This window comes from Anser anser (assembly GCF_964211835.1).
Source record: "Anser anser genome assembly, chromosome: 10".
Lineage (NCBI taxonomy): Eukaryota > Metazoa > Chordata > Aves > Anseriformes > Anatidae > Anser > Anser anser.
Window position 1 is genome coordinate 14,468,390 of NC_139730.1, and position 16,468 is coordinate 14,484,857.

General features: G+C 38.7%; 1 protein-coding gene across 1 annotated transcript in view; it reads left to right on the forward strand.

Annotated features, from left to right (window-relative positions):
* Positions 1 to 16,468, forward strand: part of ACSBG1 (acyl-CoA synthetase bubblegum family member 1) — an 88,148-nt gene that overhangs the window by 10,625 nt on the left and 61,055 nt on the right. The window contains exons 4-13 of the mRNA XM_083849950.1: positions 119 to 232; positions 5,049 to 5,266; positions 5,813 to 5,901; positions 6,653 to 6,773; positions 7,673 to 7,753; positions 10,488 to 10,637; positions 12,825 to 13,001; positions 13,725 to 13,906; positions 14,973 to 15,206; positions 15,688 to 15,905. Coding sequence (XP_083706076.1) covers positions 119 to 232; positions 5,049 to 5,266; positions 5,813 to 5,901; positions 6,653 to 6,773; positions 7,673 to 7,753; positions 10,488 to 10,637; positions 12,825 to 13,001; positions 13,725 to 13,906; positions 14,973 to 15,206; positions 15,688 to 15,905 — 1,584 coding nt within the window. The remainder of the gene's footprint in view (positions 1 to 118; positions 233 to 5,048; positions 5,267 to 5,812; positions 5,902 to 6,652; positions 6,774 to 7,672; positions 7,754 to 10,487; positions 10,638 to 12,824; positions 13,002 to 13,724; positions 13,907 to 14,972; positions 15,207 to 15,687; positions 15,906 to 16,468) is intronic.

Sequence of the window (16,468 nt, forward strand, 5' to 3'; positions counted from 1 at the left end):
ATGGCATGGGACCTGGTCTCTGAGCCTGAAGGATCCCATTTGGGCCTATGGAGGTTTTTGCATGTGTAAAACAGAGTTTTGCATTAGAGGTTCTTACTTGGATTTTCCTCTGCTATAGTAGGTAGAACTTCTCATCTGTTGCCACTGGGCACAGAAGCTCAGAAAACCTTGTCAGTAAAGACCAAGACAAAGGCGGCACTGAGTCTATCAGCCCTCCTCAAATCCTATGTCAGTAAGTTGCCCATTGTGTTCTTGGGTCTCCCTTTGGTTTCCAGTGTACTTGTAGAAGCCCTTGTGGCTCTTCACGTCCCTTACCAGTTTCAACTCCATCTGACTTTGGACTTTCTATCTCTGCATGCCTGGGCGATGTTTATGTAGTGATGTTTCCTTGTGATTATGCACACACCTTCGTTTTGGTGCATCACCATCAGTTTTAGAAGCGTCACGATTGTTACAAAGCTTGTTTTGTACGTAGTTGTGTCTGTTCTGCTGCACCACTCCTTCCATGTCAGTCTGTAAAAACATTCTTTGAAGGATATCTCTCATCTCTGATCCACATTGGTAGCAGTTTCCTGCATCTGCAGAGCAATATATTTTATTATGATTCATAAATGTTCCCTTTTTGTCCACTGGAAAAGGTAAAAGCTTCCATGAACTAAAACATTCCTGTGGTTTTTGGCTAATTTAAAAATATTTTGTCGATTTTATTCAATTTTTTCTGCTTAAGAGTTTAAAGCTATAGACAGAAAACAGGGAAACGTGGTTGCAGTATGCTTTTATTATATATTTTTTTAAGAATCACTATGCATGTGTTCTAGCTGATATGTTCAGGTTCACTTGAAATTCAGTTTTGTATTTTTCTGTTTAATCTGTTCATTAGCACAAGGGAAAATTTGGTGCAGATGCCAAGCTCTCTGATTCCAGTCTGTGTATATTCAACTTTAGCTTTCACTAAAAAGAAGTTTATTTTTCAGGGCCAAAGACGTCTTGAAGAAAATTAACAATAGTAATGGGCGAGAGGAGGAATGATGTATTTCTATTGTCAGCAGAATGTGATGGCATCACAGCTGTGGAATCTGGGATGACGACTGTCCATTTAAAAAGAATGCCTCCAGCTAAGAGCCAAATACCTTCTCTTGTCATTAGAGCAGAGTGATGTTTTGCAGGAAGTGGCATATAATCAAGATACTGTTTTGTGAGTTAAAACTGAAAGAGTTTCAAGCAGAAGTTTAATTATTGTTTTAGTTTCTGCTTCTCAGGCACATCCATGGCATAACAATTTGAACTGAGGTCATGCAGCGGGGCTGTTCCACAATCAGCCTTTATTACCTGTTTCCCTGTGTGAAAGGTGACCTTGGTTCGTTTGCATTTCCTGCAGCTTAGAGTTCTTCCATTAACATGAGATTTCATTTACATTCCCAAATGCATTCTGGCAGTCAGTCACCAGGGTACTTGAAAGACGAGTAGTGAACAGAGAGAAGGTCTCATATATGTATTATCTTTAAATTATAGGATTAATTGCAATTTTTATTTTTTTTATTAGCACACAGTCTGTCATATATTCGAAAGGTCCAGGCATTTCAGCCAGACGTACTATGCATGTGAGAAAAGTGTATCGTTTTGCTATTTGCTTGCCTATTTAAAACAGTCTTTTGGTATCTAGGCTGGGAGAGACAGCCTCTACCATCTTGCAACTGTTCAGCCATACACAGTAGAAAAAAATAATTGGCTTACAAAAATAGAAAAATTCTGATGTGTTTATATTATGTATTATTTCAAATTTGGTAGGAAATATTTTAATAGCAAATGTACTCTTATAAATTAGAATTCGCTTATAGATGGTTCACAAGTCTAGGATTGAACTGCGAAAGATCAGTTGAAAACTTTCGAAGTACTTTTTAAATAGAAAACAGTTTTAAACTGTTTTTTTTTTTCCTGTAAAGTTTCATAGTGATTTTTTTTTTAATTTTACTGGAAACACTGTGTGCTTAAAATTCAAAATAATTGATCAGATGTAATTAGAACAATTTACCAGACAAAAGGCAGCAATGGTCATCCTGTTACACGCTTTGTATGCAGCAACTCTGAGCTGCCTCTTCGTCCAGCCGCAAAGACAATGATACATGGAAAAATTAGTCTGATAAGGAATTGTGCCTTGGAGGAGAATGGTGGAGTTGAAGAGGTGGGATAGGGACACTTGAAGGGGGTCAGATATTCAAATATGAGTACCTATCTGAATAAAATCTGTGCTCATTTGTTTTATCTAATAAGACAGGTTTTCTAGGAGCAAATATTTTCTCACCATCTCTGACTAACTGAATTCATGTGAAGGACATGAGCCGAGGTCATACATTAGTGAATAAAGAAGCTTTTGGGGTACAAAGTGTAATGCATATAGCAGGAGTTACTAGAAGAAAGAGGAGAGGAACAAATACTCCTCTTTGCTTTCATATAGAGAACTATCAGTGGCATTAAGTACGTTGAGGTGGAATTCTGTCTTATTTCTTTTTATGTTCTGTGTAAACCTACAGATGTATAATGCATCAGTGCTCATAGTTTATTTGAAGGATCTTTATTCTGATTTCCACTTCGGTTCAGGTGGTGAGTTCATTTCTATCATGGGCATTGCAGTTGAGCTTTCAGCTGCTAGTGAGGCAGGGCACCTATTTTGCTTTTCCCAGTTTATAATCAGTTCATTCAGTATTTAGCCAGGCATTCTTTCCCAGGCTCTTTCTGGGAAGAATGAGCCCTCTGCTTAATATCCCTTTGTGTACTTACAAGAGTATGTTGTTCATTTTCTGCTGTTTTTAGAAACTCTGTGGGAGAGCAATCTTTAGATTATTATTATTGTTATTGGCTTAGATCTAGATTTAAGAACTGTTTTTAGATTTAAGCTTTACCTGCAAATACATGCAAGTACAGATACTGAATGAGTGTTCAAGTTTATATTCCTTTGCAGTATGTATTGTGTATTATTAAGGTGGCTCGTTGAGTCTCTGTGAAACTGATTCTGTTCTTAGTCTTTCTGGTGTGAGTCAAAGATGCCTTTTTGACACCAGAAAAATTGCTTAAATAAAAACAAAACGATTCCCTGTTTCGAAGTACACTTTTGGTTTTCATTTATAGATATTGCAATGATGTGATCTTTCGCTCTCCTGTCTGGAAGCTACTATCTGCTGAATGTCTGCAGTGAAAATATTGTGATTATGCAACTTCTGCAGTGTTATTCTAGGAATATTGTTAATATTTTCAGTTCCCTTGGAGAGAACGAGAGACTTTGAAGAGTTTTTCGTAATAGGTAAACTGGGATGTTGTAATTTAGTTCTGTATGGTATGATTTTGTGCCCACTCACACCTGTGATCCTTCCCATCTTTGTTTGTTTAGAAGCCAGAACATCATAGAGGGTTTTTCACCCAGGCTTTGTGTGCGTGCAGAAAATAAGCACCAGTATCTTCCTTCTCTGATGGGTCTCATTTCATCCTGTTCACACCAGGACTGGAGTTAAGAGCAGAAACACCTGCTTTGCCCTCACACTTAAATGTTTGTTGGGTGCCACTGTTTATACTTCAACGAAGTCTCTATGTCCATTACCTAACCTCCTCCATTACTGCTGCCTGGATTTGTGGTGCCCTTTATCCATTGACCTTAAGATGTGTGAGAATATTTGGTAAAGCTTAACACCTATGTTTTGAAATCATTATATACAATGTGTACATGAGAAAATGAAGGCACATGAAGATTAAGCAGCTTTATTCATATTTACTTCTGTCATTATTACTTTCTGTTTGTCAGGATGGTCAAGAGAACAAATGTAAGGGTGTGAGTCAGGAACATGAATGCAGCATAATATGAGTCAGGAACAGTAATCCTAGATTGACACGCATCACGGCTTTGACTTTTCTAATTACTTTCTGCACCAGGGTTAGTATCTCCTTGCCTGGGAAGGGGTAGAAAGGTTAATTAAGTATTTTTTTCAAAATGCTTTGTACATGCTAAAATAAGGCATGGGGGCAGTGAAATCTTTAGAAATAGTTTCACTGAATGCTGGCAGCAAACCAGCTTCATTTAGGAAAGTAAATCTAAGGAAAATCTAAGGAAAAAATGTTATTCTTAAACTGTTCTTGTACTGTTTCATCCAGAAGGATGGGAACTAGCTATTTGGCAGGGGGGTTGTAAGCATTCTTTTTGTCTCTCTTGTAAGAATTCACATAAATTTTGCCAATTTACTAACCCCTAAGTTCTCTAAAGAATGTATTGATATTAGGCCTGCTTCTTGCTAGGTCAGTAGTAGCTAAGTAGGATCTTTGAAGCGAATGCCAGGGACACCTACAGTCCTTGGCAGCAGTGATGAAAGCAAAGTGAGTTAGTTGGTGCTCCCTGTTTGTGTCCTGTCAGCAATGGGCGGAAAAAATATATATATATTTTTAAGTGAATGGTGGAAAGATGGTTAGCAGGAGGAAGGCAAGAGCAGAAGGCAAAAGTTGACATGGTAATGGGGCAAGACGGGTGAGTAGAGATCCACAGATAGATATACTAGAACATAGGGCAGATGACCACAGGAAAAAAGCCTGTAGAAAGCAGTGGGGGGGATAGGGGCAGGATAGAGCAGAACAGCTGAGGAGAACAGAGGGGAAGAAAGGGCTAGGATGAGCAAAAGGAGCTGGGATGCTGGACAGGAACAGAGATTTCAGATTGCCACATAGCCTTCTGCTTTAGGAGCTGTTCCATTAGCTCAAGGGATAGTGGATTGTGCTGGGCTGAGCATGAACAGTCTTCACAGATTGGTGGAGTGCCTGTACCACAGAAGATCAGCATAATTCTGAATGATGTTAGCACTTCTATTCAAGACACAGAACAAAGTATAAGAAAAAGTATAAGAAATAGAGTTTTCTTTCTACATAGAATATTCATTAAAGTTATAAAACTTGGACAGCCCTTTTCTCAAAAGATGGGAATCGATAGAATTACGTTCAGTCCTCTAATCTTTTGATACAGTCACACAGTATTTTTCACTAAGAGAATACCCTCATAATGCTCTATTTTCCAGAGTCTTTGTGGACTTCCTTTGCTGATGACAGAGTCAGACTGAGAATAGATAACTCATGTCCGCAGACTCCCATAACGGTTCATCAGATGTTCAAGGAGAGCCTAGAGAAATATGGATCTCTTAATGCTTTGGCCAGCAGAAAGAATGGAAAGTGGGAGAAGATAACTTTTTCAGAGTATTATTGCCTTTCCAGGAAAGCAGCAAAGAGCTTCTTGAAGGTAGGTACAGAAAACACAACCAGTTCCCTTTTCTCCCTTTGTCTCCTCAAAATAAATAAATAAATAAATACCTAAATGATGATTAAAATTGTTTTCAGTCAAAGAGATAACATTCCTGTCATTGCAGGTGAATGCCACTGTTTCATTCAGGCATAGGTGCAAAGTTCAGCATGAGGCCTTAATCTTAAGACAAAAAATAAGTGAAAGCAGCACTCGTGAATTTGGCAAGATAAAGATAAATCTAAAACCACTGTAAACCGGGGATAAGACTATTCTCCTTGTGCTTCTGTCCATATTGAAAAGTTCTGTCTTTCAGGCTTATCTAGACAAAAGGGCTCAAGCAGGCAGGAGGAAGCAGTGCAACATTTAGATCATGTTAATTACTGACAGATTCTGGTTTTATCAAGGATGTCAACAGAGAGCCGAAGGTGGATGTCTTGTCAATGCTGAAATAATAGATCAAAACTTTCCCTTGTTTTGTATGTGTATGTATGTTTTGTGCTGTATGTTTCTCTCCAACATGCCTTTATGCTTATTACTTTTTAGCTTGGTCTTGAACGATTCCACAGCGTAGCAATCCTTGGATTTAATTCTCCGGAATGGTTCATCTCAGCTGTTGGAGCTGTTTTTGCTGGGTAGGATTATTTGCTTCCCTTTTGTGTAGGGATTTCAAGGTTTCTGTTGTGCTAGGTTTAGAAATGTAGCAAATTGTTATTTGGTGTCACATCCTGGAAGTTGTGCTGCAGCTGATTAGCCTATTCAGCAACCTACTGGGGTCTCATAGCTTTGAGTGTATCTGGAATAGTCCAGACACTCATAAATTGAACCTGTTTGCTATGGACTTAATTGCGATAGTCATGTATCTTCTCTTACTGGAAGATGTGGGAAACAGAGGACACTCCCAGTTTTATGTCAGTGATACACGGTATCTTCAAGTGAATGAAGTGACAGATAAAATACTCGCTAGCCTGATTCCTTCTGTCCTGATACGTGTTAATACAATTTGGATTTGACCTCTTAGTCTGTTTCTGTGCCAGTGAAATTTAAACTGAAATCTGTGTGCAGTTTGAACAGAAAGAACACATGGTGGTTTTTGTTTTGTTTTGTTTTACCACTTATTGAGCTAACTCCCCTGTAGCCTCAACTAGGCTAAAATAATGAATCCTAGCCTACAGCATCTCCTACTGAATAGAGTTCAGGGATTTATTTTGCATATATCATCCATGTATATCCGAATACTTGAAACAAACATGATAGCTGTGCTGATGTGTACCTCCACATCTTCATATTTTCAGCTTTCATCTGATCTCTTACTCTCTTTCTGGATATTAAATGCATGTATGTGTGTATATAAATATATGTTCTAATATGTAATTTTGGATGTAGAGGAATTGTCACAGGAATATATACAACCAATTCTCCAGAGGCCTGCCACTACATTGCTTATGACAGCAAAACTAACATCATGGTTGTGGAAAATCGGAAACAACTGGACAAGATAATGCAGGTATGAAGTGGCTCAAAAATTCATTGACCAAATAGCAGGCTATGCAGTCATCAACATAGAGAGAAGAATAGAAATTGTAGAGCTCAAGAGATTTGGTTCATACATGTTTCTATCTAGAAATAGGAAAAAACAACTGTGGCAAACACTGCTGTATCCATCTGAGGGTTTTTTGAAACTATTATTTCAGTCCTTGCTTCTTTCAGAAAAAAAAAAGTATAACTTGTTATCCTTCTAATGATATATGCATAATGGCTATCATCAGGCCACTGCATTTGTATTGGCACAGACTGGTCAGTTCAGTGCATAATGTGATTAAGTCAAAGATATATGTGAGCCACTGGGTCACACAAAGTTGAATGAAATGAATGCTCTCTGAAGGCCATGCAAAGCAGAGAAAGACTGTAAGCCTGCAGCTTTATGTTTTTATTTATCCTTAAAATATGCAAATTGCTTCCTTTTTCTTTTCTTCTCCTTTAGGAAGATAAAACATTTTATTTATTTATTTTTAGCAGTTTAACAGTTTTTATTGGGGGGGGTTTCTTCTATCTTTATTGGGAACCGCAGGAGCTATGGTCAACTTTCAGCTTGAGCTTGATTGTTCCTTGATATGTCCCTTGATGCAATAAGAGAAAGGATACTGACGAACCTTTCTGGTGTAATTTAAGTCTTTTGACTGAAACCAGACTTAGCAGATTAGCAGACTGTGTAGCATCTCCTCCTCCCCTTCTTTTATTTTTGAGCCAGTTGGTTGTGAGTTTAGGGGAGAATACTTGAGGGAGGAGGGAAACAAGAGCTTTCTTCTGACTGTCAACCCAGTTACAGTTTTGGCAGTACTTCAGCGGGAAAAAACACAAGATACGAATAACAAATTATAAGTTTGTTTTTAAAAAAACTAACAGATCTGGAATCGTTTGCCACACTTGAAAGCTGTTGTGCTGTACAAGGACTCCATTCCAGAGAGATGTCCAAATCTGTATACGGTATGTGAAATGCTAGAACAGAGTTACAATTATTAGGGTACTATTTATTCGATGAATTTCTACTATGTTTGATCTGTGGAATGCCTGCCATTCAGAATGTATTGCTGTCTTCCAGCAAAAGCATTCACAAGCTTCATGAGCGCATTCTACTGAATTTAAGCAAAACTTGTTGTTTGATGCTTGACATTTAAAATTAGAGTTACCTTGCTTGACTGTTTTTTGTTGTAATTTTTTTTTTCTTAACTGGATTAACAAAACACCTGTAGGCTTCAGGTGGGAATGTGTACTCTCAAACCATTAAAAATAAGTTGTACACTGGCTGTAGCGAAAGCTGAATTGTGGGTGGTTACACTGGATCCAAGGACATGAAAATGTCTGTACTTCTACTGATGATAGTTGCATCATGTTTGCACCAAATATTTCTGGTGTCAGGCAACAGGTGAAGAGAAATAACTACAAGCTACACAAAGCAGAGTGCATTTTCTTAAAATGTCCAGAATCTTCGGGTCACATGGTAAAAAGAAAGCTGAAAAAGGGACAAATGCAGGATCAGAAATTTGAGTTGTAGAAGTCCAGCACTTAAGAAATGTTAGGAATTGTTTTTTGTAAAAATGTTTTTTTTTTCAATATATTGAAAATAGTTATGTAATAAGACTACAAAACCTATCTTTTTTAGTTGGCTTCAGATTATCAGATTCCAGTCTGAAAAACCTCTTAATGAAGAGGGAACAGCATAGCAATACTTAAGCCATGTTGAATTTCATAAATATAATACTGTTTATAAACAGTAATCAGTGTTACAACAGTGTACGTATCAGTATGGAGTATGCTTTACATCCCAGTACAATAAAAATGTGATACAAAGATCTTGCTACTTATATTTCATAGTAAAAGGAATAAGGCTAGCAGTTAATTCTGGAACAACATTCTGTTGCTGAAGCCTAAATGCTTGAGAATTTTGGAAGAGAGAAGTAATGCATGGTTTATTCTGTTACTGAAAGATACATTCGAAAACCGTCCTGTTCAAGTGCCAGGTTGGACATGTTTTCTCAATAGAGAAGGGTAGCTTTGAGAAAGTCTTGATAGTTGCTTTAGTTTATATTGTGTAAAGGAAAAATTGGAGATCAAATCACCAAAGCCAGAAATGGTTTTATAACTTGGATGGAAGGCAAGGCATCCAAATTACATGGCATATGATGAAAGAGATTTATGTTAGAAGTTGACAGCGGAGATGTAATGAGCAATTGCTGCAGTAGGGGCCAAGCTTTAGTTCTCTTATCAGTGCATGTTACCAGAAGGCAAATGTAGTCAGTAATGTGTATGGCTGTTTGTACCTTTCATACTCCCGAACAGGAACACTCGCTATTGCAGGTACTGTTCAGTAAATAAAGCCTGGGCAACAGATGCACAAGCGATTAACACATTCTGGTATGAGAAGGCAGTAAGGTCAGGAAAACAGGAGCAAATGATAAGTCACATAGAAACAATTACACCCTTGACACCTCCAGACTTTCCAGGAGCTGGTGAAATAGATACAGCTGTATTCTGTGGGAAGAGATAATATGTGACGAATCCTTTCTTGCTTTGGAGCTGTGCTTTGTACTCCCCCTCTTCCCAGAGAGATGATATGGTGGAAGAATATATGAAGCTTGTCACTGGTGGTTAGCAGAATGCTAGGACAGTGTTGCCACCCAAGAAAAGGAAGTCTGGGTGCCACAGAGGCTAGCTATTGTAACCTTAGTAGCACACTAGCAACAGCAGAGGTCTGAAGGAAGGAATGAACCCCCCCCTCATGCACAAGGGGAGGTTTTAACCTCTGCTGTCCTTCACATCATCCTCTTTATTACTCCGTGGTCCTAGATATATCTCCAAGAAATCATTGTGGAATGGAGGTGCTGCATCTTGCTCTTGGATAATACAGTTCTGTAGCACTGGTTGAATCATTGGATCTCAATGGGAAGTTGACTCTTGGGTTATTGACTAATTTTTATTTACCCTAGTTTTCATTGCATTGAAATCAGTGGCATACCCAGCAGGATATCAGGTGCATGTGGTAGATGCATCTGAGAACGACCAATAAAATATAGATGATCAGGCTCAGCATGTTTCTGGGACCAATTTGTGCTGCACAGAAGTTCACCATCATGAAAAGTTTAGCTCATTCTAGATGGAGGCAAATTAAAATGGAGATTGTGACCAGCATTAAATGTTCTGTTTGCTATTAAATAGCAGGGAATTTGGGCAAGCCATTCACCCATCTAGATGATGATGCTTTTGCACAGAAGCTTTCATTCTTTTGCTTTATATAGTTAGGTACAAGAACGGTGAATTATAAGTTGAATGTCATAAGTGTACTCTTAAAAATGTAGATCCAGATTCTTTTAAATAAGAATCATAGTCCTAGTAGGTATAAGACAGTAACAGAATTTTATCCTGTATGACTTGTACATAATATCTGTCTTAGATGAGGAATGGGACTACCATTCCCTTCATAGGCACTGGGAAGACATGTAGCAGCATAATTTCAGACAGTCTGTTTGCAGTTTCCACATAAAGTTATACACTAGTCTTATGTTCTTTACATAGGCAAGACCTGAGGTAAACTTGTCTTGGAAATGTGTTCAGAGTAAGGCACTAAACTTATTCTGCCATTCTTTTTAGGCTGGTAAGGTGCTGCATCTTTTCCACTTCAAGGAGGTTCATGATATCCTGTATTTTCTGTTACATGCTCTAGATGGAAGAGTTTCTGGACTTGGGAGATGACATATCTGATGCTACTTTGGATGATATTATTAACTCCCAAAAGCCGAATCAATGCTGTGTACTAATATACACGTCTGGAACAACTGGGAAGCCGAAAGGAGCCATGTTGAGTCATGACAATGTATGTACTTTAAGCTCCTCCTTTAGTATAAAAATAGCAAAGTATGAGGATACTTATTCCTGTTCTTTTTAAATGACCGGTGCATAATAGAAGAGCCTTGAAATTCCTCTGGTTTTGCAACACGGATAGTGTAGTACAAAGCAATATTCAAAATGGAGTCATCTGATTTTGCTTATGTTTAAGCACGGTGAAGTATAAAACTCCATTCTAAGTAGCACTTCACAAATTTGAATGTAACTTATGAGTATGCATTTTGTTACTTGCTGGGTTGTTTATGAGATACAGTACTTTAATTCTGCAAATAATTTATATATAGCCATAACGTTTCAGTGATGTTGTTATGTCATCTTAAAGCAAGTCATATGCATCAGCCAGCTGCTGTAAGAAGAGCCTGAGACAGACTACTTTTGCAAATTTTACTTTTCTTTTTTTTTTTAGTCCTAGTACTCATAATCACCTTAGCTGTATTGTTGTGAACAGAAAATTGCCCACTGATGGAGAACAGCAAGGTCAACTACATAAATGGCTCTCCACAGAGGTCTACTAGCTAAGATCTGGACTGTAGTTGATTTATTTTACTTAAGGTGGCTGAGCAGGAGTGGGAAGTGGTAGAGAGCCTCTCTGAACACTTAGTCTGTGAAAGGGCTGGCCTAAGTTGTCACCTCTCCTCTTAGAAGAATGCAGAAACTATTACAGATAGTGAGCAATTCACCCAAATGTAGGGAATCAGCACAGTAATATCTGGAAGGAGAACATAGCGGAGTCGATGGACAAAAAGACTTATCTGACATTGCAAATTCCATGCTCTTCTGTCTCAAAGGGGTCTGGTGTCATTTCCATGTTAGCTGCCAAACTATTTCTGGCTGATGATCACAAACAAGCTATTTTTATGTTGACCAACAGTGGAAAACACTCCTTGCCTGTAACTGCTGCTGCCTTCTTTAGTCAAAAGAAGTTTGCCACTGTCCATCTGTAAAACCAATGCTGAGTCAGTCATGCACCCACACAGATCTACTGTGAGCATGCCTGCATGCTGTGAGGCTTTGGAGGATAAAGAGGATAAGCAATCAATATAGCCACGTTTCAAAGACATCCCATTCTGCCTACCGTGTTTAAGTCTCCAGTAGCTCCTTGACCAATGCTGCCACCTAAGTCTGGAGTGGCCTGTCCTGACAGCATGCTGCTCCTTAAAAGCTTTTCTGGAGAACTGCTGTTTTCTTAGACCAAACCTACTCTCATGTTAACCTTGAAATTTATTTTGAAGAAAAGCAACTGGCTGGAACATACTGTGAGAGCAGGTATTGCATGATTTATATCTTTTCCCTGCTGTGCTGAGTAACTTTTTTTCTGTGTCCTATCCTACCCAGTTTAGATTAGACTCCTCTGAAAAAGCCATCTCCTCTTTCTCTGCTATGCATATGTGTATATTTTTTTCCTCTTACCATCACACATATTTGTGGATCTTGCATATACTGTATTCTGTTAATGAATATATGTATATTTAGCATCCTTTGGCTGCATCTTCTGAGATAAAGAAGAACTGGGAAGAAAAGGGGGAAACACAGTTTCACTAAGAAGTCAAGCAGCGAATCTTAACCATTATTCACATATGTAGTTCTGCTTATGGGAGGTGTGTGGGTGGGTGGCACTTGTGAACCACTATGGTGAATCTCCCAGAGGCTTCCAGAGGAACAGGATACAGCTGCTAATCATCCCCATTTGTGCGTAGCCATGTGGTGATCAATACAATGTGATGAGCTTCTTGCGGATACTTAACTGTCCTGTGGGGTCACTGATTACTGAGTGTTTATTGTTCTTTTTCAGGTAAACACATAGACATACACTGGTGAAAAGTGTCAGCTTGATAGAAAGCATGCACAGTAGGAGACTTACTTAGTGCGCCACTAGGGCCTGGGGAGTTGGTAGTGTTCACAGCAGGTCTGGCAGCAGAAAGACTGCATTTACTTCTGTTACCTGCAGGCCGTTGTTGCTACTAGATGAGTTCATCTTGCTTTTGGCTGGATGGCACCAGAGGAATAGCCATCTGGTATGTTGTTAAAGATTGAAGTGTCTTCAGCAATTTCTGTAAGCAGACTTGTCATAGGTTTGTTGGCATAGCATAAGGATCCTTAGTTTGTGTTAAAAGAAAGAAAACAAATCTAATGTGTTTATTTTTTATTTAAATAGATAACTTGGACATCAGCACATTGCAGCAGAGCAGGAGATATGCAACCTGCAGAGGTCCAACAAGAGTCCATAGTCAGTTATCTTCCACTCAGCCACATAGCTGCACAGATATATGACCTGTGGACTGGAATCAAATGGGGAGAACAAGTTTACTTTGCTGAGCCAGATGCTCTGAAGGTATCTGCCTTGCATTGCACCTGATTAAGCTTGCACTTTTTCATCTTAGAAAACATCCAAAGGAAGAAATGTGTTTTTTGAAGAGGTGCAGAAGATGAAGATTGAGAGTCCATTATTTTAAGAATTGTGGAAAACTAAAATCCTTTAGCCTCAAGATGCAGTGCTCTGGACTCCATTTACCCATGTGGTGAAACTGCATAGAAAAGAGTCTCTTTGTAGTTATGAGTCTATAAACTGCTATAAAAAGAGTGTGCTTGGAACTGGACCCTAACCTGCCCCCACATAAAGCTCATAAATGATACAACAGAGACTGAGTAGATCTTGGTTCCAGTGTTTTCCATAATTAAACAGCTAACTTAACAATTTATACTCAAAATATTCTGAATGTATACATAAATTTGGTAGTCCAGGTCTGTAATCTTTAATTAAGGCAGAAGTGTGCCTCTAATGCAGAAAAAGTATAAGATTTTTTTGGGAGAAAGGGAGGCAGAAGGAACTAAACCACCTGTGTTTTTTCCTTTTGGAGTACATACTTCCCCTGGTGTGTAAGAGCAGATCCATGTTAGTGAGTATACCTGATTGAAATAGGTTCAGCAGTCCTTGCTCATATCTTGTATGTTTAGTGATGTTCTATGTATTGTTATTGCAAGATGCAGAGTGTATCACCAAACCTCTTTTTCACTGATGTGGGCCTTTTGCAATGTTTTGAAATGATTTTAACAGGGCAGCTTGATCAACACACTAAAAGAAGCGCAGCCGACATCTCACATGGGAGTTCCCAGAGTGTGGGAGAAAATCATGGAGAAGTTAAAGGATGCTTCTGCTCAATCAGGTTTTCTGAAGAGGAAAATGCTGTCATGGGCTATGTCAGTTAGCTTAGAGAGAAACCTGAACTGCTCAAGCAGGTAAGTATTATTGTGAGTGAGATCTCCATCATCCCAGAAGTAGCTATCTGCTTAAAAGAAATATCAAGCTTCAGTGAGACTCTCTAAATGTAAACAGGTAAAATTTGGCCTAGCAACACTGCAAATATAATGTAAGAGGGAGGATATAGTTATCAATTACAGTAAGCTAATCATAAACCCAAGTGACTGTTAAATGGGTCCGTCCATCTTCTCCAAGAATGTATTTCCACTAACACCTCCCTGAACTCTGTCTCTTCTATGAGTTGAACTGGTTAGTTTTCAGCTGGGAGAGGTCCAGCCTACCATGTGACTGTGCAAGTACTAGTTACTGGTATGAAGAAAGGGCATGAATTTGAAGGAACTGTGTGAGAAGGGGAAAATTCTCATTTTGAGGGCAGCCCAAACACAAACTCTCTCATGACAATTTGGAGTATGCACCATGGGAGCAAGAATACCTCATCGTGATACAAACTCAGGGACTATCCCAACCCCCTGAATTCTGTGAGCTCTAAATAAATCATCTGTTCTGAGTAACAGCTATTTTCCTGGATAAGAGTGCACAGATACTGAATATTGTATAAATTCAAACATTAACTTAACTCACAGTTCCAAAGTTCTTAAAATGTGAAATATGAAGTGTGAAATTACTTACTGAAAATGGAATTTCCAAAGATACTGCACATTGGTACTGATTTCCTTGTCTGATCTTTCAACTCCTCAGATAAGTTGTGTAAATTTCAGATTTTACTGGTTCTCAGAGATTCATTTAACTGATAAAAAATCAGGAATACCAGAGCTTTGTCTTATGCAGTACGTTTTTGTAGCCTCTTTTTCAGTTTGCAGTATTCTGACACCTTAGGAGTTGGAGTTCACTTGCAGTGAAAGACACTGAATAAATGAAACAAGGAGAAATAAGTTACCTGTTCTTATTGATGTGACTTCTGTCAACATCCAAAACCAAAAGGCAAATATATCTCTAAACAAAACTTGCATCTGATTTTGTTATGGAAATCGTTGGTTCCTCTGACTTACTACTATCTCTTCCTCTTTTGTGTTTTGTACTCAGCAGTGACCTAAAGCGGTTTTGGACAAGGTTAGCAGACTACTTGGTGCTTGCTAAAATACGCAATGCTCTGGGTTTTTCTTGCTGTCAGAAGCACTTTTGTGGTGCTGCTCCACTCAATACAGAAACACTGTATTTTTTCTTGGGTCTGAACATCACCTTATACGAGGCCTATGGAATGAGTGAGACCACAGGCCCACATTGCCTGTCTGGGCCATATAATTACAGGCAGCACAGGTAATTTTATAGTTAATTTTACATGTTGTATTTCATTATGAGAAAAGTATTCACTGAGTTCAGCAATGATCTTACCACTTACTTTCTCTCAACGCATTGCCAGTCCGTTGTGAGTTTGGGAGATGAAACATTCAAGTGAGAAACTGAACACATTTCCTCCATAGCATGCCACGTCAAGAGCACTGAAAGTGATCTACAGCATTTTATGCAGGACATAGTTACTAGATCAGACATGTAGCATAGCCTTGGCCCATGGCAGAATAACTTTCAAATACGAGGCCTCAAAGAGAAAAGTATTTTTATGCCTAAAGGTATGGGGCGGGGTGTATGGGGGGAACAGGAAGCACCAGGGCAAGATACACAACTGAAAACTGACACTAATACTTCGATAGGTTCAGGGATTTGGTATTGTAGGTGTCCTGCCAATATTAAATGTAGTATTTCTGTGTTCCCTGTGTGTGTTTCTGCTCTTCCCCAATAGCTGTGGCAAACCAGTACCTGGCTGCAGAGTGAAATTGGTGAATGAAGACACAGAAGGCAATGGAGAAATCTGTTTCTGGGGAAGGACTGTTTTCATGGGTTATTTAAATATGGAAGACAAAACAAAAGAAGTGTTTGATGAGGATGGGTGGCTGCATTCTGGAGATTTAGGAAAACTAGATGAGGATGGCTTTCTCTATGTCACTGGAAGAATTAAAGGTAATAAGCAAAATCTTGTATCATATTTGTAGTAACTATTCATCACTGTTCAGTCATATATCAGATGTGGTGCATCTAAATAAGTGTTTTTCTTTTAATGCAAGCAGAATTTATCTAACAGGAAAGGAAAATAAACTTTCCTATGATGAAACTGTGGCATACTTTGTTTAGGGAAGGTTTCCCTCTAGTCTGTGATAGGTGGAGATAATTCAGTTCCTACAATGAGGCTTTTCATCTCCCAGACCCTTATTCATTATTACTAAGAATAAGTCATACAAAATAGTAATGCAGGTTTAGTGTGTTGTCTTTGATTCTAATGATCCATTAAGCTCTTCCTTTGAATCTTGCCCGGTTGTCTTAATTACACATTAGAATGTTTAGACAGTAACAGGAGACAGCCCTCTATTATATAAAAGTTATTGCTGTAGGTCAGAGCTAGGTTCCTCTGATGCCTTAGGCGATTTGTTTGCAGAGGCCGCTATTGAAATTTGAAAGCAGAGGGAGGGAGAGCTAAAGGAATAAACCTGGGTATTATTACAGTATATAGGTTGAAGTCTTGCTTG